General features: G+C 39.9%; 1 protein-coding gene across 1 annotated transcript in view; it reads left to right on the forward strand.

Moving 5' to 3' along the window:
* The first annotated feature begins 3,534 nt into the window (after window positions 1-3,534).
* CANX (calnexin) overlaps window positions 3,535-24,704 on the forward strand; it is a 31,501-nt gene continuing 10,331 nt past the window's right edge. The window contains exons 1-8 of the mRNA XM_070416776.1: window positions 3,535-3,665; window positions 17,476-17,652; window positions 17,944-18,017; window positions 19,210-19,268; window positions 19,810-19,951; window positions 20,403-20,484; window positions 21,308-21,500; window positions 23,402-23,591. Of these exons, the coding sequence (XP_070272877.1) occupies window positions 17,479-17,652; window positions 17,944-18,017; window positions 19,210-19,268; window positions 19,810-19,951; window positions 20,403-20,484; window positions 21,308-21,500; window positions 23,402-23,591 (914 nt within the window). The 5' untranslated portion in view covers window positions 3,535-3,665; window positions 17,476-17,478. The remainder of the gene's footprint in view (window positions 3,666-17,475; window positions 17,653-17,943; window positions 18,018-19,209; window positions 19,269-19,809; window positions 19,952-20,402; window positions 20,485-21,307; window positions 21,501-23,401; window positions 23,592-24,704) is intronic.

Genomic DNA, 24,704 nt, shown 5'->3' on the forward strand with positions numbered 1-24,704 from the left:
CCAGGCTCTTCTTCAAACCAAGCAATCAACTTCCCAATCCTTGATGGGCTTCTGTTGAATTCTTCCCCTAACCAATCCATTTCCTAGATTTACCAGGGTTCTGCGTCCCTTATCCAATCCAATCCTTTTCCCAGGCTAGACACTCCCCCTTATGGTGCCAACTTAATCCTACTGCACATGCCTCAAAGTGGAAGTACCTCCCTCTGTGCCATCTTATCTTCTACTGGGTATGTGCCCAGCAGAGGAATTTCCCCTTTATTGCTCATTCCTTCCCTCCACAGTCTGGAGCAGGAAGGACCGGTTGCATTGTATCTCGGGGAGACTGAGAAGTCTGTCCTTCCTCTCTTTAGGGCAGTGGTTCGCAACCTTGGCTGCACATTAGAATTACCTGGGAATCTTTTTAAAATCCTGATTTCTGGGCCTCATCCTCGGAGGAGTTTAAAAAGATTCCCAGGTGATTCTAATGTGCAGCCAAGGTTGAGAAACACTGCTTTGGGGGCAGGGAGAGGCGATACTCCCCTTGGCAGGAGCCTGCTTTGGTCCTCTGGGAGGCCCACGAATGCTGCAACTTCCCCCCAAAGCAGGCCCAGGCTCTGATCCCACTCCCAGCCATCACATTCCTTCCTGTATTAATGCTTAGCTCCTACACTAATGAATGAATGCACAAGTAAGTGGAACAACAAATTGATGTTTTCTCGCTCCCTCAAAAATCAACTTAAAAAATAAACTATCTCCCTATAAAGTCCTTCACTAAGCCTTCAAGGCCTGCTCCTAACCCAGCTCTGGAGCTGACTGCCCATCACTGTCCCGAACACGTTTCTCCAGCCCAAACACTCCCATACATGGTGTCCCTAAACACACTGACACCCATGTTCCTGTTACTGCATAGACTGTTCCCTTATCTAAAGAAGCCGCCCTCCAACTCTCCATCTATAGAAATATGTACTGCATGTCCTTCCAGTTCCAGCTCAGGTTTTGCCTTTCTCTGCCATTCTAGATGAAAGCAGGTCCTCCCAATTTAAACCCCATTAAATTCCGTTGAGTACTACCATATTTTAGCTTAAACCTTTTGCTCACATACACAGTTCCCACAACTACATTTTAAGCTCATTATTTGGAACATGTGGCATCCAGAATATTAGTGTGCCTTGAATATCCACTTCCCTAGGAAACAGGAAAGCAAAGCTCCCTTACACAAATTGTGGGGCTGAGAGTTGGAAAATACTGAACTCATGCAAATCACAAACCACTGACTCTTTTTTCCTCCACCCAGGTGGCAGGAGGGAATAAAGCTGGTCCTGGAATAGGCTTTCCACCTACTGATTCTAGTTTTTTCCATCCTAGTGTTGCCAGGGGAATTAGGGGGTCCAATTTCCCCGACACTAGTAGGAGTGGGTGGCTCTGGTGATTCAGAAAAAGAATTTTGTTGTTGTAGTTATCCTTACCTGGGAATATTTTTCTATTGATTTTAGAGAGAGTGGAAGGGAGGGGGAGAGACTGAAAGAGAGAAACATTGATGTGAGAGAGTCACGTTGATTTGTTGCCTTCCACACACACCTGCAACCGAGGTATGTGCCCTTGACCCAGAATTGAACCCTTGACCCTTCAGTCCATAGGCAGAGACACTCTATCCACTGAGCAAAACAGGCGAGGGCAGAAAAAGAATTTTCTAAGATTTGCACGGGTGAATGAATGGTTTTTGTTGGCGAGGAGTTACATTCCTTGGGTTCCAAAGTCCCAGGCCCCTTAAACCAGTCCTGAAAGAGGAGCAGCTGTGGGCTCAGTGGAGCCCAAAGGAGGGCCAGTGCCAGAGCTTTCATTCCATGTTGCACCGGGTCATTAAAGTTCATTAGTCCATTGTGTGGACCCCACATGGCTGTGGGCCCTGTGGGTGGAGGAGAGGGCACCCTCTGCAGCAGGAGTCCCGAGAGGGCCAGAAGGCTAAAGGCCAAAAGAGGCAAAAGAATAAACACCGCCCAGCTGGTCTGGCTCAGTGGTTGAACATCGACCCATGAACCAGGGAGGTCGAGGTTTGATTCCCAGTCAGGGCAAATGCCCAGGTTTCGGGCTAGATCCCCAGTAGTGGGTATGCAGGAGGCAGCAGATCAAAGATTCTCTCTCATCATTGGTGTTTCTATCTCTCTCCCTTCCTCTCTCTGAAACAAAAACACATTTTAAAAAAAGAGTAAAAATCAAGAGAGCATGCTCCTTTGATTAGAAGTTTAAATATTCAGGTTTTGTGCCCTTGCAGTGGCCACACCTATTCCGGCCACTAATTTATTCCCAGGTGGGCACCCTCCCACATCACGCAGGCCTTACTGGGCATGCGTCTAAACGGCCTCTGTCCAGTCCCTTCCCCCACTGATCCCGCAGGAAACAGACCTGGGAGAGTGTTGAATTAGCAAAGCTGTATAAATGGCATGCCTAGATGATCTAGTCCTCCCTTTACTCCTTGCTGTGACAAGATTATTACGTCAGTATCACTGGGACCAGCTTTTTGGGTATACAAACAAATGGAAGGCAGAGCAGGACCTATAAAGGTCTAGGAAAGTCTCAGGCTACTTCCATTTTCCGAGATTCTCAGCATATTGAAAACTGAAGATGGGTTTAAAAATGGTGGTGTGTTTGACATCTTTTTTTCATTGCACCACCCTTTTCGCTCAATCCTGCTGTCAGTGTGTCTCTGCGACCTTATGTCTAATCTTACGTCAGGATACATCACAAATTGAAAGCTGAAAAAACCTTGGATTATAGTATTTTTTAAATTGAATTTATTTGGGGGTGATATTGGTTAATAAAACTATATAGGTTTAGGGGTACAGTTGTATAACACATCCTCTGTATGCTGTATTGTGTTCAGATTATAGCATTTTGGACTCTAGTTCTCTGGCCGCCGCAGGCTGCTAGGCCCAGCAGGAAGGTGATGCATGACATGGGGTCACACGGCGCCGTGCAGGCGCCTCCAGGCCTGGCGGCGGGAGCCCTTGCGGGTCCCGCCAGCACCCCGTGGGGGCCTTGCACACGCTGCAAGGGGAACTGGCCCTTCCCGATGGCACGCCAGACCTCCCACTCCTCCTACCGCCCGCTATTTGCCCTCCCAGCGAAGAAAGCGGGATGCAGGCCCTGGGGCCGGGGCCCCAAAGCCAAGGGGTCGAAACCACTGGGGTTGGGACGGAACGCCAGACAGCCCGCCCACTAGAGCACTAGGGAACCGGGGCGCGGCGTCGCCCGCCAGCCGGCCCCGCCCCTAGGCGCGCGCCCGCGCTCCTCTCCGCTCTGGCCCGCCCCCTCCCCTCCCATCCAACCAACAGCTACTTCCTGCCGCACTCCCAGCCAATCGCCACACTCCACGAAGAATAGCCCTAGGGGGCGTCTGGGAAGGTGATTAGAACGATGGCCAGGCTGACCAACCGCGTTTCGGAGCTGGCGCTGGGGGGCGGGACTTTGCTCTGGCCCTAGCGACTCAGGAGCGAGGGGCGGACGCTGGGCTGGACTTGGTGCGGCCGTGCTCGCTCGCTCGCGCGGTCGCAGCGGTAGCCCAGGCCTTTTGGTTCTGTGGCACGTGACGGTCGGGCCTCCTCTGCTGCTGTCTCCACTGCAGCGTGGGGCCTGGTGTGCGGGCGGGAGGAGCGCGGGCGCCGCCGGCGGTCCCTGGGAGGCTCGAGGTGAGACTGGAGGCCTGCGTGTGTCTTCGGGCCTGTGAGGACCCCAGGGGTCTGGGCGCGTCGCGTTCCGGCCGAGGTGCCGGGCGGGGCCGGGGGGTCGGGCTGGGTTTCGAGGGCTCAGGCCCCGGCCCGCGCGGGTCATGAGGGGTAAAGGCCCGAACTCGGCCGCCTCGGTGGGAGAGCCAAGCCCAGGTCGCGCCGTTGGGGTCGGGAGGCGTGGCAGGTGCTCTAGAGCCTCCCTTGACCTCAGCTCCTTGGTCCTGTGGCTTTGCTTCTAGAGCTTTCTTAGGCCGTTTGCTGGCTGCCCGGGAAGCCAGGAGGTGGGCTGGAGTGGGATCGGGCCTAGTCGCTCCCTCCGGCCGTGGGGAGAGGCGATATCAGACCCGGAACGTGTAGGGTCCGTGTTACAGGTTCAGCATTTGAATATAGAACCGCAAAGCGAAGACTGAAACCGAGCACCCTGAAGGGATGGAGAATGTGCTAGAATGCAGTGATTGAAAAACTTCAGTCTTCTTATTTCCACCTCTGCGGAGGTGGGGAGCAGTCCAGTCGGGATTTCACCAGACATTTAAAGCAGGAAAGCGCTAGAAGCTTACTGTGGGCAGGTTTTCCAGCGGAGGAGCAGGCCCAAGCCCAGAGCCATGAAATGACTGGTCCAAGGTCATGCGTTTATTTTATGATCCCGTTCGCATTGTAGGTGAGGGCTAGGCAGTTTTGGTATTACGGTTAAGTTTTGGTTAAGGTTAAGGCCCTGGTTCAAGTCCTTCATCGGCCATTGGTTGCTGTGTGACCTTGGGCAATTTACTTTTTTACCCCAGTTCTCCCCAAATGATGGGTACGATAATACCTGATGGAGTTGTTAGAATTGAATTGCGTATAATATAGGAGAGTGAAGTCTGATACCTATTGATTGCAATAAATTATAGCCTGAATGCTGACTGACACCCTACTCTCAGAGTTCAGTCCTGTTCCCCAGGACTGCTGGGCATGACAACAAGTCTGTGCTGGTTGAGGGAAGTTAAACTGAGCTGAATATTAAAAGGTTGGGAGGACAAAGGTGAACCACCGCTGAGTCCCTCCACGTCTAATTTAGGAAGTGGAACATTTTGCTTGAGTTTTTCTGTTTCTTTCTTAAAAGGAAAAGTGTTATTATTGATCTTTAAAGTCATTCTGTATCTTAGTCTTTTTTCCAGCAGTGTTTGAGGGTCATGAATAGAATCACTGCCATGTTGTACATTTGCTGTAATTACTTAGAGCAGAGGTAAAGAGCTGTGTGGGAGCTCTCTTCGCCTGTGCACTAGCCAGGGTACAGAAGAAAACAAGCCAGGCACCTGGATCATGAGCAGTCCAGGGTGAACTGTGTATTGGAGTGGATGTGGCCTACAGCAAACATGTTATGAGCTATCTGAAAGCGGTGTCAGCATCTCCACACCATGCTATCTTAATTCAGCAGTTTCAACTAGCACATTATCTTGCAAGGACCATGAGGGGTAAACTTTTTCCAGAAGTGACGTTTTCACAGAAGTCGTTGCTGCAGTTTTGGCAATCAGGCTATTGCATCTTTTTAGTTACACAGTTCAGTTTGCCCTGCGAAGAGCTTAAGGTGATGAAGTGACAGTTGGTGTGCATCGATACAGGCTCGAGAGACTGGAGTTTCAGTCTGAACGTGGGTAACTAGCTTATGAACCTCCTTGGTTTCCACATCTTGAAAACTGAAATGAGAAGTCTCCTGTATACTTTACTGAGGGGGCTATTGGAAGGGACAAATAGGATGGTGAGCTACTTTGAAGAGTGTAATTATACAAATAGAATTGGCAGCTCATAACAACTAGTTGTTGCTATGGAAATAAAAGTGCATTAACGTTGTGACCTATATAGTTTACTGTAGAACTTTGTCAGAAAAGTGCTGGTTGAATGCTTTGTTAACTGCAACGTGTTTTTTTTTGTTTGTTTGTTTTTAATCCTCACCCAAGGGTATGTTTATTGATTTTAGAGAAGGGAAGGAAGAGAGAAGAGAAATATGGTTGCCTTTCGTACACACCCCACCCGGGAACTGAACCCACAATCTAGGTATGTGCCCTGACTGTGAATCGAACCCTCAACCTTTTGGTGTGTGGAACACACTCCAACCAACTGAGCCATACTGGCCAGGGTGCAACATATGTACTTTAAAATTAAGCTTAACTGAGCTATGAAATTATTTGGAGATTTTTTTTTTAAAGAATTTAGACAATTCTCAGCAATATAGTATTCATAATATAAACCTAGGTTTATAGCAAAAAGGTGTGCTATGAAAAAAATGATTCTAATGTTTCAGTCAATGAAAAACAAAATTCAAAACTGTAAAAACAATATGGATCTACTTTTATTTTTATTTTTTTTAAATATATTTTTATTGATTTCAGAGAGGAAGGGAGAGGGAGAGAGAGAAACATCAATGGTGAGAGAGAATCATGGATCAGGTGCCTCCTGCACACCCCCCACTGGGGATCAAGCCCACAACGCCGGCATATGCCCTTGACTGGAATCAAACCTAGGACCCCTCAGTCTGCAGGCTGACGCTCTATCCACTGATCCAAACCAGCCAGGGCTGGATCTACTTTTAAATGAATGAGCATTAACAGTACAGTCCATTTTGAATTTTATATACTTTTCCACCTTTAAATGCTTTTGTTTTTTTTACTAGATGTACATGTAGTAAAATAAAAAAGTACAAAAAGTAATAGTAAAAGTAAAATGGTTTATCTGTGACTGCTTCCTTTCCGATCTGAGATTTATTTGCTTTAAAACTCAGGAATTTTAGAGCCACTGAAGCTTGATTGGCAGCACTGGGCAACAACTAGTAATAGAACTCCCTGCTGATGTTGAGCACATACTCTAAGCCAGATACTGTCATATGCACTTCACATGTATTTTGTTTATACAACAATCCTAAAAAGTAGATCATGTTGTTATTCTCAATGTAGAGATGAAACTGAGGCTCTGAGCTGAGTAATTCACCCAATATTCCAAGTTATTAGATCGCCGATGAATGAGTATGACTTCTGGGTTCCTGGGTTCCTGCTCATTAACTACAGTGGGGCCTTGACTTATGAGTTCAATTCGTTCCGAGACCGAACTCGTTAAGGAGCTCGTTAACTCAAATTACTCTATCAACTCAATGCAAAAAATCTGCCGAATACCAAAAAACTCGTTAGTCGTGACACTCGTAAGTCAAGGCCCCCCTGTACTATATATGTCTGTGACCTAGGACAAGTTTGTGTAACTTAGTCTTAAATTCCTTCGGTGTCAGATTGGAATAATAGAACATTTTGGGGTTCTTGTGATGTATAATTTCAACAACCTAACATATCTTCACCTAATAAGATTTAAAATTTAAGCAGATAAATGGATAGCCTACATGAAAGACTGCCTCAGCTTTTATTGCATAGTACCTTTTTAAAAATCACTTTTTTTAAAACAACCAAGAACATTAGCTTGGTAATTTCTTCTGTTTCTTTTTTTAATTTCTCATAGATTAAAGGAATTAGAGTTGGAGTTTGCTATCTACTTTTAAGAGATTAAGTCTCACAAAAAAAAGCCTGGAACCAAATGGCTTCACTGGTGAATTCTACTACTTACAGAAGCATTAAACACCAATCCTTCAAAAGCTCTTCTAAACAAAGAAGAGGGGAGAACAGTTCCCACTTCATTCTATGAAGCCCTAATATCAAAGCCAGAAAAAGAGTATACAAGGAAAGAAAACCATAGACCAATATCTTTTATGCAGAAATACTTAATGCTAGCAAACAGAAAACAGCAACATATAAAAAGGATTTATTCACCATGACCAACTGGGATTTTTCCCATGAATGCAAAGTTGGTTCAGCATACAATAATTAATGTGATATCCCACATTAATGAAGGATAAAAACCACATGATCATCTCAATAGACGCAGAATTTAACAATGCAAAACCCTTTAATTATAGAAACACTCAACAGGAATAGAAAGGAACTTTCTCAATCTGATTAAGAGACAAAGAAATAATCCTTTCCCTGGGATTTCTGATCCTCTTTTGTAATTTCTCATGGATAAAAGAAATGAAAGTTGAAATTTTTAAATTTATTTTGAGAAACAAAGTGCAACAGAGCAAATGGCTTCACTTGATTCTACCAAATACTTAGAGAAGGAAATAGCAATCCTTTACAGATTCTTTCTGAAAACAGAAGAGGGGAGAACATTTCCCCATTCTATGAGGCAAAGTATTAACCTGATACCAAAGCCAGACAAACACTTTACAAGAAAAGAAATTCATAGACTAACATGTCTTATGAAAATAGATATGAAAGTAGACTTAGCTTGAAAAGATAAACTATAAAACTTTAATAAACGTAAACATAATTTGAGTCTCCATTTGTTTTAAAGATTTTTCTTTAATATAATTCTTTTATTTTTTGAAAGTTTTTTTTTTTTTTTCAATTTTTACAGACAGGGAGGGAGAGGAATAGTGAGTTAGAAACATCAATGAGAGAGAAACATCGATCAGCTACCTCCTGCATACCCCCTACTGGGGATGTGCCAGCAACCAAAGTACATGCCCTTGATTGGAATCGAACCTGGGACCCTTTAGTCCACAGGCTGACGCTCTATCACTGAGCCAAACCAGTCAGGGCTAATTCTTGTATTTTTAATAGGTCCCTTCACTCAGGGACCCTTATTGAAGATAAAGTTTCTGCCTTTGGAAGGTGGCAAATTCAGTATTTCTTTGGTGTTTGCCCATTCCTAAAATTGATCTGAATTTGCTGAAATTTGATGCAGAATGTGTTTGTTTCTGTTATATAGAATATTTTGTGTTCAAAGTCTTATGTATGCCATTAAATGTGTATAGTAAAATAATACGGACTTTTTAGAATGTATGCTGAGAACAGAATTATCATTAACCAAAAATAAATTAAATTTCAGAGAATTCATAAAGAAAAGTAATTGGTAATGCAGAGAAAAAATATCATAGATAAACATGGAGATTTCCATATCCAACTGTTAAAATTGTATATGCATCATTGCAAGGTAGAGTTAAAGAAGAAATATACTAGGAGGGAAGTAAGTTTTTCTTGTTATGTAAAGTCATTCATGTTGAAATACTTTGGAGGAGTAGGCAGGCATATTAGACGTTTTTGTCCATTGTAAGAATAGAAAATGTATTCACTGTGGTTGTACTTGGTATATCAAAGGACAAACCATTTGGGTATACCTATAAAGTACTGGACTTTGTATTATCTTTTTTATATTTTCACAGCAAGCCTTTGAGTTAGGCATTTATAACATAGGGACAGAAGACTCCTAGAAGTTTAGTGAGCTGAGCAAGGCTAGAAAGGAGCTTGAGAGTCTGAAACCCAGGTTTCTCTGATGGGGACAGGTTATACCACATACACTGTACTGCCATGTGTATGAAGAATTAATTTTCTGAATCATCAGTTTTAGAATAGGAAACTTCCATCTCTTGAATTTAAGGTAAATTCACTCTTCTAAGAGTTAAGAGCGATTGAAATATTGAAAGTGAGTAGATTAGATGCTCTTGAAGAAACTTTCTAACCCTAAGATTTTGAGAACTGGGCTTTTTGGTTGGTCCTTGGGAAATTGGGAAGCAAGTCAGAAAGCATCCAAAAAAATAAAATGCTAATATGCAAATCAACTGAACAGCAGAAGGACCGGTTGCTATGATGAGCACTGACCACCAGGGGGCAGATGCTCAACACAGGAGCTGCCCCCTGATGGTTAGTGCCCTCCCACAGGGGGAGCACCACACAGCCAGAAGCCAGGCGAGCACAGCAGCAGTGGCGGGAGCCTTTCCTGCTTCCGTGGCAGTGCTAAGGGTGTCTGACTAAGGGTATGCGAGTGGGCCTAAGCCATCAGTCGGACATCCCCTGAGGGCTCCTCAACTGCAAGAGGGCACAGGCCAGGTTGAGGCCCCCCCCTTCCACTCCCCCGCCACGAGTGCAGGAATTTCGAGCACTGGGCTGCTAGTTTATATAATAAATGTATGTTATAAATGTGTGTGTATTTGGCTCCTGTTTTCTTGGTTTTGTGTATATTTGTCCATGTGATCCTAGAGGGCTGGGAGTCTCTGATTTGGATATAGGTAGGTAATTATATTTGATTACTAAAACAAAGCTGTAAGTAATTGAAAGAAGAGGAGAGAGATTTTACCTCATCATGTTCAAATTTATAATCCAATTTACATTTCTGAGTCTTCCTTTGTGGTTTTGTGTTTTAGAGGACCAGGTCAATTTAAAGCTGGTTAGACAATTTTGATCAAGTTTAAAGAACCATCTTCAATGATCCAATAATTTTTTAAGCTGTTAATTCGGAAATAATTACAGACCTGCAAGAAGTTGGAAAAATAGTACAGAGAAGTCCCTGTAACCATCACCCAGCTTCCCCCCAAAGTAGCATGTTAACATAAACCATGGTACAGTAGCAAAAGTAGGAACTTAACATTGGTACATGATACAATTTACAGATCTTACTTAGATTTTGCCAGATATTACATGCCCTTGTTTGTACATAGTTCTGTGAAGTTTTATCTGTGTCAGTCATTCATTTTTGAAAATTTTACTTTTATGGCATTTTTTAACAGAAGAAAATTATTAGCAAGAGTCTTACATAGTACTACCAAAACTATGTGCATTTTTTTGCAGGTTAGATTGTAAAAGATAGGTTATAATGTTGGTTTATTTTTATATTAACCAACAAAAAAAATACCCTTGGTTTATAGAACAAATAATACAGTATATTCATAAAGTCTGAAAAATTGGCAAATTCACAGTCACCTTCTATATAAAAGATTTTTAAAAAATATATATATTTTTATTGATTTCATAGAGGAAGAGAAAGAGAGAAACATCAGTGATGAGAGAGAATCATTGATCGGTTGCCTCCTGCACGCCCCCTACTGGGGATCGAACCCACAACCTGGGCATGTGCCCTTCACTGGAATTGAACCGACCGACCCTTCAGTCCCCAAGCTGATGCTTTATCTACTGAGCCAAACCGGCTAGGTATATGAAGTTTTGTTTCCAGACTTTACTTATACCCTATGTAGATTGAGCTCCTGAAGGTTAGAGACCAAATTTCAAGAAAATGATTGATACTAGTTAGCACTCATGACATTGCATTGAACTGTCAACAAACATTCATTTAGTGTCTAAAGCATTCCAGGCTCTCTGATGAGGCTTCAGATGCATTTTCTCCTTTACTCCTTTGCGTTTTTTTAAAATATGTTATTAATTTTAGAGAAAGGAAGGGAGAGGGAGAGAGAGATAGAAACATTAATCAGCTGCCTTCTGCACGCACCCTACTGGAGATTCAGCCTGAAACATGGTCATGTGCCCTTACCAGGAATTGAACCTGGGACATCTTTGTGCATGGGATGATGCTCAACCAACTGAGCCACACAGGCTGGGCTCTCCTTTTACTCTTTTGTAACACAGAATTCTCACAGTTCAAACTTGTGATTACTAGAAAACAGTCTTGAACTCTGCCATCCAGCTTTTATCAGAAGCCCAGCTGAACCCAGTATATTTCCTATTAAAGGTATATTTCCTATTGATATTTTTAGAAACAGTGGGTGACAACAGAGAAAGATGCTCTCTGCTTATGATTCTGTAAATAAAGATAAATGAAGACTTAAAAAAGGACAAACTTATGAAATCCTCTTAAACATAAACTAATTTTTAGAACAGTTTAAAATGTATAGAAAAATTATAAAAATAGTACAGAGGATTCCCATATAATCCAGACCCAGTTTCCCCTATTATTAACAACTTAGTATATATAGTACATTTGTTATAATTAATGAACCAATATTGATACATAATTATTAACTAGAATCCATATTTAATTCAGGTCCCTCCCCTCCTTTATATTTCCCCCACTGTCCTTTTTCTGTCCAAGGATCTACATTACATTTAGTTATCATGTCTTCTTAGGCACCTCTTGGCTGCAACAAGTTTTTAGGCTTTTTTTGTTTCTGAAGACTTTGACATTTTTGAGGGCTGGTCAGGTTATTTTGTAGAATGTCCCTCTACTGGGACTTGCTTGATGTTTTTCTCATGGTGAGACTGGGAGTATGGATTTTTAGGAGGAAGACCACAGAGGTTAAAGGTACTGTTTTCATCACATTGTATCAAGGGCACATACTACCAACATGACCTATCACAGTTGATGCTGACTTTGATCACCTGGCTAAGGTGTGTTTGCCAGGTTTCTCCACTGTAAAGTTTATCTGTTTCTTTTCCCTCTTCCCTATATTCCGTACTGTCTGGCCTGTGTGGAAGGAGGTCACTGTGCGGCCCACACTTACAGGAGTGGCACTTCTCCTTGAGGATAGAGAACATAAATTACTTGGAATATTTCTGCATGGGAAGTTTGTCTCCCATTTATTTATTCTGTCATCTATTTGTACCAGTATAGGTTCGTGGGCATTTATTTTATACTTTGGGGCATAAATGCCACTTACTTTGTTGCGTCTACTGTTCCAGCTTTGGCCTTTGGGAGGTCTTTCTTGTATTCCTTTCACACAACTCCATCATTGTGGATTTTTTGTTTTACCTTTTTTGAACACTTCTTTCTGACACTACAAAATGCTCCAGGCTCGTCTTGTGTATTTTCTGCTCTAATACTAGAATCAGTCATTTCTTCAAGGAGCCATTTCCTTTTATTGGAGATCAAGATTTGCTACTAGGTGTATTTATGTTGCTAGGGTGTAGTTTCTTCTAGGCCCTCTTAGTTGACAGAACAGGAAAATATATGTGCATAGATTAAGTGGTGTATGTGCACATATTTAAATGTTCCTATATGTAACCTCTGTATATTAAGCTAAACATAAGATCATGCTGATGGCTCCAACTCTTGCCCGTTACCGTGGATTATTCTGGCCTCTTTCCCTTGCTTATCTGTAAATTCCCATACCCAACATTATAGTGCCTCCCACCGTCTACCATTCCTTTACTTCATTGTTCACTTCCAATATACATGTGTAGTAGCATCTGGATTGTTCATCCGCACACCTGTGAGAAACAATTTACCAACTAAGAAAAGTGCTTTTGTACAGTCTAGTTTTTACAGATTGCACTCACTTCCAAAGTGGCTTTGCTCAAGGTCTTTTCCCTTCACTTTCTTGAATTAAGTTTTTTCATTTATCTATAATACATTAGATTGTATTACATCCTGCATGCTATCCTTGGGTCACTTGACCTCCTAGATGATTTGTAAAATTTTTCATACGTTAAGATATTTTCTTTGTGCTGTAAAGTTTTAATGGGTTTTGACAAATGCATAGTGCCATGCATCCATAATTATATATAGCATACAAAATAGTTTCACTATGCTTACTTATTCAGCAATGAAATAGGAGTTTATCTTGTTTCACATCCTTGCCAGGTTTTTGTTTGTTTTTTGTTTTTAGCCATTCTAACAAGTGTATGGTGGTATAATGTTTTAATTTGCAATTATGTAATGGCAAGTGTTGCGCATCTTTTTTCCATGCTCATTTGCCATTTGAATATTTTCTTTGATGAGGTCTTTGTTTACATCTTTAGCCTGTTTTTTATATATTTACTAGAAGCCTGATGTACGAATTCGTGCACCAGTGGGTTCCCTCGCCCTGGCCTGCGGGGTTGAGCTGAAACCAGCTCCTATGTCGCTGAAGGGTCCCAGATTGCGAGAGGGCACAGGCCAGGCCAAGAGACCCCACCGGTGTATGATCGGGCTGGGGAGGAATGTGGGAGGGCTCCAGGGCAAGTCCAGCCTGTCTCGCTCAGTCCCAATCAGCTGGACCCCAGCAGCAAGCTAAGCTACTGGTCGGAGCATCTGCCCCCTGGTGGTCAGTGCATGTCATAGTGAGCAGTTGGGCTACCTTAGCATATCATTAGCATATTACGCTTTGATTGGTTGAATGGACGGCCGGACACTTAGCATATAGGATTTTTTATTTTTAAACCCAATGAGTTATTTATTTTTTTAATATCCTCTTTTATATGTTTTTTATTGATTTTTAGAGAGAGAGGAAGGGAGAGGATAGAGATAGAAACAGATCAGAAAAGAACATCATCAAACAGGTGCCTCCTGCACGCCCCTACTGGGGATCAACCCCATAACCCATGCATGTGTCCTAACCATGACCTCCTGGTTCATGGGTCAGAGCTCAACCACTGAGCCACACTGTCCAGGCTTACCCATTTTTTAATTGAGTAGTTTGTTTCTTATTGTTAAATTTGAGTTTTTCAAGTATTTTGAAACCAGTCTGTTGTAAGATATGTATTTTGCAAATGTTTTCTCTTGGTCTGATTTGTCTTTTCATTTTATGTGTCTTTCACAGAGTTGAGGTTTTTAATTTTAAAAGTCTTAACTTTTTTCTTTCATGTATCTTGCTTTTGATGTTGTATTAAAAGCTCATTGTCAAGCCCAAGATCAACTAAATTTTGTGTTTTCTTCTAGTAAGCATAATAGTGCAGTATCCTTTTTACATACCTGTTCCATGTGTGCTATCTTTTATTTATTTATTTTTAATTTATTTTTTTAATATATTTTATTGATTTTTTACAGAGAGGAAGGGAGAGGGATAGAGAGTTAGAAACATCGACGAGAGAGAAACATTGATCAGCTGCCTCCTGCACATCTCCCACTGGGGATGTGCCCGCAACCAAGGTACATGCCCTTGGCCAGAATCAAACCTGGGACCCTTCAGTCCGCAGCCAACACTCTATCCACTGAGCCAGACCGGTTAGGGCATATGTGCTATCTTTTAAAAGGACTATTTGATGTAGGAGGACTAAAATGAGGGGAGATTTTGTTTCTTGGTAATGTTGAATTTTCAGTAACAAAGCAGAGAATTAGGTCATCTTTAAAAATTTTTTTTTTATTGATTTCAAAGAGGGAGAGAGCTAGAAACATCAATAATGAGAGAGAATTATTGATCAACTGCCTCCTGCACACCCCCACTGCAGATCAAGCCCGCAACCTGGACATGTGCCCTGACTGGGAATCAAACTGTGACCTCCTGGTTCATAGGTCAACGCTCAACCACTGAGCCACACCAAACCAGGCTAGTTCATGTTAAAATATAGTCTTCAATTGTAAGTGTGGACAGGTTTCTAATAAGACTTGGAACATTTAAGATGGCTTAATAGTAGCTCTTGGAACTAGACCTATTTATTGCACTGTTTTCTTGGGAGTATTGGCAAATTCCAGTTGTTAAAACTGCATATGGCCCTAACCGGTTTGGCTCAGTGGATAGAGCATCGGCCTGCAGACTCAAGGGTCCCGGGTTCGATTCCGGTCAAGGGCATGTACCTTGGTTGCGGGCACATCCCCAGTGGGGAGTGTGCAGGAGGCAGCTGATCGATGTTTCTCTCTCATCGATGTTTCTAACTCTCTATCCCCTCCCTTCCTCTCTGTAAAAAATCAATAAAATATATTAAAAAAAGAGAGAGAGAGTGGAAGAGAGGAAGGAGGGAGAGAGAGAGAAAAATTGACCTGAGAAGGACACATCGACCGGAGAAAGACACATGTCCTTGGCTGGGAATCAAACCCGAGACCCTTCCATCTGGGGGCCGACACTAACCACTGAGTAAACCGGCCAGGGCTTGGCTAATTTTGTTTTGTAGTTTATTCCTGGGAATCCAACTACTGTATTTTTTAAAAATATTTATTTATTTATTTCAGAGAGGGAGAGAGAGATAGAAATCAATGATGAGAGAATAATTGATCACTGCCTCTTGCATGATCTGTTCCTCAGTGGGGATCGAGCCTGCAACCTGGACATGTGCCGTGACCGGGAATGAAACCATGACCTGGTTCATAGGTTGATGCTCAACCACTGGAACCATGCCAGTCAGGCCCAACCACTGTTTTTTGAAAATTACTACCTTTTTTAAAGCCTCACACGAGCATGTTTTATTGATTTTTTTTTTTTTTTTTTTTTTTTGAGAGAGAGACAGATAGACAGACAGAGACAGACAGACATGGATGTAAGAAAGCAACATCAGTCAGTTTACCTCCCATATGCACTCTGACCAGGGGGTCGAACCTGCAACCTTTTGATGTATGGGTCAATGCTCAACCTACTGACCCACCCGGCCAGGGCTCTCACCATCATAGCATTGTTTCTAGGAGAGTGAACCTGGGTGTTGTATAGAGTTAATTTAGATAAAAGTGTTGAATCCATCTGTGTGGTTTTAGAGAACCCTTGTAGTTGTAAATAAACAAAGCCATATTACTATGCCATGTATACTATTTTGACAGCAGAGATTATAGGTCTTTCCAGTGAGTGAGAGATTATTATTTTTTTAAATATATAAGAAACCATAGCAGAATGTTGACATTAAAAGTTTCTTCTAAAAACTGTTACCAGTCCTAGGAAAGATTATGGATGACTTTATTGAGCATTTGTATTTTCTGTACTGCCTAAATGCTAAGTGTTTAGGAATCCAGTGAACTTTACCTTTTTCATTTTGTGAACACAGTCCCAAGATCCGTTAAATAAAAGAAATGCCACCACATGATACATGAAAGTCTAGTCCAGTTTACTCACTTCAAAGGGTTAGTTTATAGGAACATGTCATTAAATTCAGCACTAGGATAATTTGATTTACCTTTTTTTCTAGACAGTTGGTTAAATGACAGTCATGATTGTGAATTGGGGCTATTGAAGTTTATGAAGGAGCCCTTTATTTCAGTTCTTTTTTTGTTTTTGTTTGTTTTGGATTTTACCTGAGAAATAAAGGTCTCCATTGTAAACAGGAGACCAAAAGAATTAAGCTCAGTTTTCTTTCTTTTTTAAAAAAGATTGATTGATTGGAGACAGAGAGATATGTTCATGCATTTATTGGTTGATTCTTGAATGTGCCCTGACCAGGGGTCAAACTCACAACCTTGGCTTATCACGATGATGCTCTAACCAACTGAGCTACGTAGCAAGGGCAGTTTTCTTTCTTTTTTATTGTGATGAACACATTTATAAGATTTGTCATCTTAATCATTAAGTGTACAATTCAGTGACATTAGGTACAGTCACATTGTGCACCTATTACCTTTACCTATTTATAGAACTCTTTATCTTGCAGAATGGAAACTCAACTACATACTACCAAATCATTTTGTGCATCCATGTGGCTCAGTTTTTATGTCCTTGGATCTGTAATCCTTGGAAAGAGGACCCACTGACACTATAATACAATACACAAGGCACTTAAGTGTTTAGAAAATAATAGATAAAAGTAGCTGGAATTTGGTTTAATTTGTTTTCTTTAGTCTTCAAACACTAATTTAAAACTATATCTACCCTTGATCTTTGAACAATAGCAGCAGTATCTATATTAAGTATTTAACGTGAGGCTAGTTGGTTCCTCTGTTACCATTTCCTTGTAATGTTTTAATCAGTACTGGTAAATTAATATACAAAAGGGGCTTTTGTCATTTGTCAAGCTTTTTACAAATGCAAGAGTTTAATTTGAAATTGTATTTTAATATTCTAGCTCTGTGGAGGCAACATGATATGACAATTGATTTTTTTGTGGGGTTTTTTTGTTGTTTTTAGGACAATTGTTTATTTTGAAATATTCTTGAAATTGAATCTTTTGAACTAGTTAGGAAAACCCCTCTCTATGGGCTTATTTCCTTTATTTGTAAAATGAGATATTCACTATAAAGTTCCTTTCAGTTCTGATTTGAAAGCCTTTATTTTAAGTGAGAGGAGGGGTTATTGGTCTTGACAAAATTTTTAAACGGAGGCGATACATTTAACTTACTTTACTCTTGTTGTATGTAGATCATGGGAGAGAAGTGGTTGCTGTGTGTGTTGCTCGTCCTTGGAACTGCTGTCATTCAGGCTCATGAGGGCCATGATGATGACGTGATTGATATTGAGGATGACCTGGATGATGTCATTGAAGAGGTAGAAGACTCAAAATCAAAACCAGAGACCAGCACTCCTCCATCTCCAAAGGTTTGAAGTGGTCTTTGAATCTTTGTTTTACCTCTTGAGATAATCAAAGGGTGAAGGTAGATTGGATATTTTTCAGAGGAAAAGCTGATCTATTAAAGTACTTGCTGATCTCTCTGGCAGCCTTTGCGATATCCAGTTATATAGATTGAATTCAAGGGCTAGCTAGGATAGGAGAGTTTTGTGGTTAAATAAAAGCAAATCAAGAAAATAAATCCTACTAAGAAAGGAATGTTGTTGAAAATTTCAATTCTTAATTTATTTTTATATTTGACACTTATTTTATATTTGTAGGTTACCTACAAAGCTCCAGTTCCAACAGGGGAAGTGTATTTTGCTGATTCCTTTGACAGAGGAACTCTGTCTGGGTAAGTGTTTCCCTGGGGGGGGGGGGGGGGGGGTCAGGGAACATGTAAGTGGGGGAATACTGAATTCCTTCCTTCCTTATTTATCTATCTATCTATCTATCGAGATATATATATATATATATATATATATATATATATATATATTTCCTCAACCGAGGAAATGCTTTTTATTGACTTTAGAAAAAGAGCAACAGAGAGACAGCAAAGTGAGAGAAACAAAAAAATCGGTTGCCTCTCATATTCCCCCTGACCCAGGACCACATCTGCAACCCAGTTATGTGCCCTGACTGGGAAACAAACACACCACCTTTCGGTGTATGGGATGATGCTCCAAACAGCTGAGCCACACAGGTCAGGGCTAGTGGATTCCTTTTAGAATAGCATCTTATATAGTGAAATTGTGATGACTATTTTATATCTCTAGTGTTCACGCCCATTTAGGAAAATAGTCTTTTAAAACATGCGGTAATTGCTTCCATTTCTCTCTCCTCCTCCACCATATACGTATACTGTATAGTTTACAATATATTTTTATTGATTTCAGAGAAGAAGAGAGAGAGGAAGAGAGAAAGATCAATGATGAGAGAAAATCATTGATCATCTGCCTCCTGCACGCCCCTCGCTGGGGATCGAGCCCGCAACCTGGGCATGTGCCCTAACTGGGAATCAAATTGTGACCTCCTGGTTCATAGGTCAATACTCAACCACTGAACCATATCAGCTGGGTTCCACCCTATATTTTGTTCTTTGAGGAAAATTTTTTTCTCTTGAGTCTTAAAAAAAGTGGAATTATGTGACGGGTTTGATACTTTTTCTTACAGGTTTGTGAATTGAGTACAATGTATTATCACTATGTGACATTTAAAAGTAGAGTGGTGAGATATCAAGTTATACTATAAAGCCATCATAATCAAAATAGCCCAGTACTGGCATAAGAATAGGCATATAGATCGATGGAATAGAACGGAGACCCCAGCAATCAAGTAATATTTGACAAAGGAGGCAAGAGCATACAATGGAGTCAAAACAGTATCTTCAATAAATGGTGTTGGGAAAATTGGACAGATACTTGCAAAAAAAATAAAACTAGACCACCAACTTAAAAGTAGAGTGGTTAAGTAGGCTAGAAAGAGCTGGCTAGATCCTGCTTTTGCTATTTGGACCTTAATTTGGGGGTTTGTCTTAATTACAGGTGGATTTTATCCAAAGCCAAGAAAGATGACACTGATGATGAAATTGCCAAATATGATGGTGAGAGTTCATTTGACTTGAATATAATAGCAGATTGAGGTTTGAAGCATTTCCATGATTCTCTTAAGAATAGTTTAAGCTGGGGGGTGGGAACGGCTGGGGAGAGGTCAATGAGTGAAAAAGGAGACATATGTAATACTTTAAACAATAAGGAATTTAAATTTTAAAAAACTAGTTTAAAAAGAGTATGTACACATTTTAAGATTTTTTTTTTCCTTACAAGTTTTGCTGTATTTATGTGTTCCGTTATATTTAAAAGGATTAGACCTGTTTGTTTTACACCATAAAATGGGAAGGTAATTTAGCATCTATGGTGTTGTGTGTTGGAAATGGCAGGTCTTATTTAAGCATTTGCTACAGGTTTTAAAAAAACATACCCTAATATGTGTGTGTAATATTAATAGGCCAGCTTTCATAGGTAAGTGGAATATGTTAAAATATGTCAGCATGATAGACTTGTACAACTTTGAGTTTTGTTTGCTACCATTCAAAGGACCTTCAAAGGTGCAGTTAAGGAGTGGAACTTTTCTGTGTTTTGTAGGAAAATGGGAGGTAGATGAAATGAAGGAAACAAAACTTCCAGGGGACAAAGGACTTGTATTGATGTCTCGGGCCAAGCATCATGCTATCTCTGCTAAACTGAATAAGCCCTTCCTGTTTGATACCAAGCCTCTCATTGTTCAGTAAGTGAGACACTTCTTTGATAGAAGCTTTCTAGGATGGGTGATATCAGAAGACATAATTTTATAAAACTATTACTCTACATTAAAAAATTATGAGAATTATATGTTATAATAGGGATTTTTTAGTGCATTTAGGCATCTTGTAATGTAATGTTATTTTCCTGCCCAATAAATTATTTGGAAAGAAACTGGCTATTCTTTCTCCTAATAGCAAATGAACTTCTGGAATTTGCAAAAAGTATTTACAGGGAATCTGCATTAAGCTTTTATTTTATTTTACTTATTAATTTTGGAGGATTGGGAAGCCATTCAAAACAATAGAAGATGGAATCTTTCTGAAAGACAAACATGACCTCTGATTAAACATGAGACCAAGATGGGGAAAAGGGTAATGAAGAAATTTGATATTTCAAAATGCCATATGATTTTCTGCTTTTCTCTCTGAAATTAGGTATGAGGTTAATTTCCAAAATGGAATAGAATGTGGTGGTGCCTATGTGAAGCTGCTTTCCAAAACCCCGGAACTAAACTTGGTAAGTACTTCCTATTTCTTTATATAGCCACCCATAATTATCTTTCAGGATTTGAAATGTGAAAACTGTTCTTATTCCTGATTTCTGTTCTGTGTAATTTTTGTTTTAGCAAACGTATTTCTTTGTTTTATGAAAGAAGCAGTAACTATCTAGATATGTACATTGCTTTGTTTTTTAAGCACTTCCATAATGTTCTCATGTAAAATTTCCTAATAATTTCTGTTATCCCTTTTCACTGGTATCTATATGAACCTCATAAACCAATCGGCTTTTCTTTTTTTCTTTTTTTAAAATTTTTTAATACAGTTGATATTCAATATTATTTTATTAGTTTCAGGTGTACAGCATAGTGGTTAGACATTTATGATTTACGAGGTGAATTCCCCACACCCCCAATAAGTCTAGTACCCACCTGACACCATATGTAGTTATTACAGGATTATTGCCTATATTCCCTATGCTGTACTTTACATGCCTATGGCTGTTTTTGTAACTACCAATTTTACTTAATCCCTTTACCTTTTTCACCCAGCTCCTCAAACCCCCTCCCATCTGGCAACCATTAGTTTGTTTCTGTATGAATGATTCGGTTTCTGTATTTTTCATTTTTGTTCTTTAGGTTCCACCTGTAAGTGACATTATGATATCGTCTTTATCTGACTTAATGTCACTTGGCTTCTAGGTCTATCCATGCTGTCACAGAATCAGCTTTTCTTTTAATGTGAAACTAATTTATTTGGGATTTTATAAAAAGAAATATCATATTTTTGAAAAGTTGCTTTGAATACTTTGATTTACTTAAAATCCATTTTTGTTTCTGAAGGACCAGTTCCATGACAAGACTCCTTATACAATCATGTTTGGTCCAGATAAATGTGGAGAGGACTATAAATTGCACTTCATCTTCCGCCACAAAAACCCCAAAACGGGCGAATATGAAGAAAAGCACGCTAAGAGACCAGATGCAGATCTGAAGACCTATTTTACTGATAAGAAAACACATCTTTATACATTAAGTAAGAAAAACCAATAATTTGGGGGTTTATGGCACTACACATTTATTATTCATTTAATGTAAAGATAGTACATCTAGAGGAGACCTAAGCCTGCAAGTAAGAGTCTCTACTGACATAATATCTTGGTAGTGAAATGAACTTAGTGTCTCAGCACAAAAAGGAGCTTCTCGCCCAGCCGGCATGGCTCAGTAGTTGAGCATCAACCTTTGAACCAGGAGGTCATCCCCGAGTTGCAGGCTCGATCCACAGTAAAGGGTGTACAGGAGGCAGTCGATCAATTATTCATCATTGATGTTTCTATCTCTCCCTCTCCCTTCCTCTCTGAAATCAATTTAAAAAAATATTAAAAGCAAACAAGACAAAAAAGGAAGAAAAAAAATAAGCTTCTCTTCCATAATTTGAATTGAGAATTAGGGTTTAAGGGATTTTATGTTCCAGAAGGAGCTTCTTTGCTGATGCCCTCATTTCCACCTTTTGTATATTTTCTTGTTGATAAATTGTTAAGCAATAAAACATATAATAGAAATATGTGCATGGTGTTTTCAAATTATCTTTTAGTTGACGTTTGCTTGGGTACTCCCAACCCCTGAACAATTGAATTTAATCATTTGGACATTAGAATAGAATTTTTATTTTAATGAAGCTTTTCCCCTAGTTTGAAATTACATATACACATGCCTCTTTTCTTAAAGAATACAATAACCTTTTTTCTTCATAACAAAAGTAATACATATATTCAGTATAGAAATTCAGAAGATAGAAATAAACATAAAGAAGATTTTTAGAATTATCTGAAATAACAACATTGTGATATGTATTAACCATTTGTGAATAAATACATGTATGTGTATAATAAGTACAGATGTAATTTTTTATTGAAAGATAAATATCCTGTATTGTACTTGGTCTCTTCACAAAAGTGCATGAATCTTTCCAGGAGACTACATATCATTGATAACAGTGCTAATTTAATTATCCTTGAGAAAGGCAGCCTAGCACACCATTGTCTTCCACAGTATTCTGGATGTGCTGTGAGTCAGTCAGTTGCCAATTAGACTTGTAGGTGTGAGATACAGGCTTTAGCGTAATCACACTTGATACTTTTATGGATTTAAAATTGTGGTTTTTTATTTCCCATTGGACCCCAAAAATACAACCATGAATAGACATGATTTAATAAATAAAAGGTTTTTGTAATTTGAAATTTTGTGAACATAGATGGTGGTAATACCAACTCAAAAAATGAGGAAATGGACCTTTACTAGGGGTGGTTATAATAAGTAAACTCGTTTGCCTATTGACTGGTGTGTAACCATTTGTGTCAGACCAATTGCATTAGTTTATGTACCTTTGGTTTTTTTGTTGTTAGGTTTTGTTTTGTTTTTGTCTCTTTGATTTTTGATGTTTTTTAAAAAATATATATTTTATTGATTTTTTTCAGAGAGGAAGGGAGAGGGATAGAGAGTTAGAAACATCGATGAGAGAGAAACATCGATCAGCTGCTTCCTGCACACTCCCCACTGGGGATGTGCCCGCAACCAAGGTACATGCCCTTGACTGGAATTGAACCTGGGACCCTTGAGTCCGCAAGCTGATGCTCTATCCACTGAGCCAAACCGATTAGGGCTGATTTTTTATGTTTTTAATATCTGTAAATGAAGTCTTTGGTGTTTAAAATTTTATCTATGATCTGTTTTAATTCCTAAAAATCTGAGGAACTAGCTTTTATGATTTACAAGAGGATTAACTTGCTCAGGGCCTCCAAGATCTTGTTCTGACTTTGTTGCCTGAGGTCTTCATGTTTCTGTTTTCTGTTATAAATATGATCTTTTGTGGTATGTAAAGAGAGCTTGAGAATGAGTGGTTAATTAACTTTTTAAAATTGCATTTCTTTTTTTTAGTCTTGAATCCAGATAATAGTTTTGAAATATTAGTGGACCAAACTCTTGTCAACAGTGGAAATCTACTAAATGACATGACTCCTCCTGTAAATCCTTCCCGGGAAATTGAGGACCCCGAAGACCGGAAACCTGAGGATTGGGATGAAAGACCAAAAATACCAGATCCTGATGCTGTCAAACCAGATGACTGGTGAGCCTTTGAGTGCAATGGAGTGTTTTGTGTATTCCATGTGGCTTGAACACATGAATGTTTAGATCTGATAATTCTAATAGTCTATGATGCAATTCAAATGGTAGGAAAAACATAGACAAAAGGGGGCTGAAAGAGGGGTTATACAGGTCATCTGGATTGCCTGTCACCATTTTACAAACCACAAAATGCTGAAATCAATGTGTTTGCCTGTGCTGACATGGTTGCTTTATGGCATAACCTCAGTTCTCTTGGCCTGGCCTTTCACATGCTTCTGTGAGTTCACATTGAAAGCTTGAGTCCTGAGATTTAAATTTTAATTTGAAAAATAATCTTTTTCCTGTTTAAATAAAACTCAAGAGATTGTGCTTTGTGTTGGGCAGTGGAATACAAAGCCACAAGGACATGAGCTCTCATACAGCTCCAGTTCAGCTTTTATGTCCCATAAGGGGCTTCTTTGCTGATGCCCTCATTTCCACCCTTTGTATATTTTCTTGTTGATAAAATGTTAAGCAATAATACATATAATAGAAATATATGCGTGGTGTTTTCAAATTATCTCTTGATAATTTGAAGTTGGCTTGCATATGGTGAATGGTCTAATAGTAGGTGTTACTTGGTGACCAGAGCATCAGTATAAATCAGGGTGGTTTCTTGGAGCAGTGCCAATCAAATTAAGATTTGAAAGTGGGGTGAGAGTTAACTAAGTGGTAAAGATGGAAAATGGTATTAAAGTAGCACATTGTGTGTAGAAGTATAGAAGCAGGAGTGAGCTCAATATGTATGGCCTTTTGTTTAGGGTACAAACTGGAGAGTGATGAGAAATGAAAACTGGCTTTTGGAAATGTCAAAAAGTATGTAAAGAGAAATAATAAAACTGTTCTCCCTTTTGTAAAACTATCTCCTTAAGCTTAGCAGTGAAATTTTAGTTGATGTTTTTCCTCCCTTAAATTAAGATACGGGTTCCTGAACTTTTATGCTGCACTAGTGTAAATGCCAAGTTTACTTGTGTATTTGGTGAACATTAGATATGACTCAGCCTTGTTGTTCGGTAATATTCCTTAACTAGCTGTTTCATTTTAGAGCAGAGGGTGTGAATGCTCTGATTATAAG

Source organism: Myotis yumanensis, unplaced genomic scaffold (genome assembly GCF_028538775.1).
Source record: "Myotis yumanensis isolate MYYU_CA2020_CCGP unplaced genomic scaffold, mMyoYum1.0.hap1 SCAF_5, whole genome shotgun sequence".
Lineage (NCBI taxonomy): Eukaryota > Metazoa > Chordata > Mammalia > Chiroptera > Vespertilionidae > Myotis > Myotis yumanensis.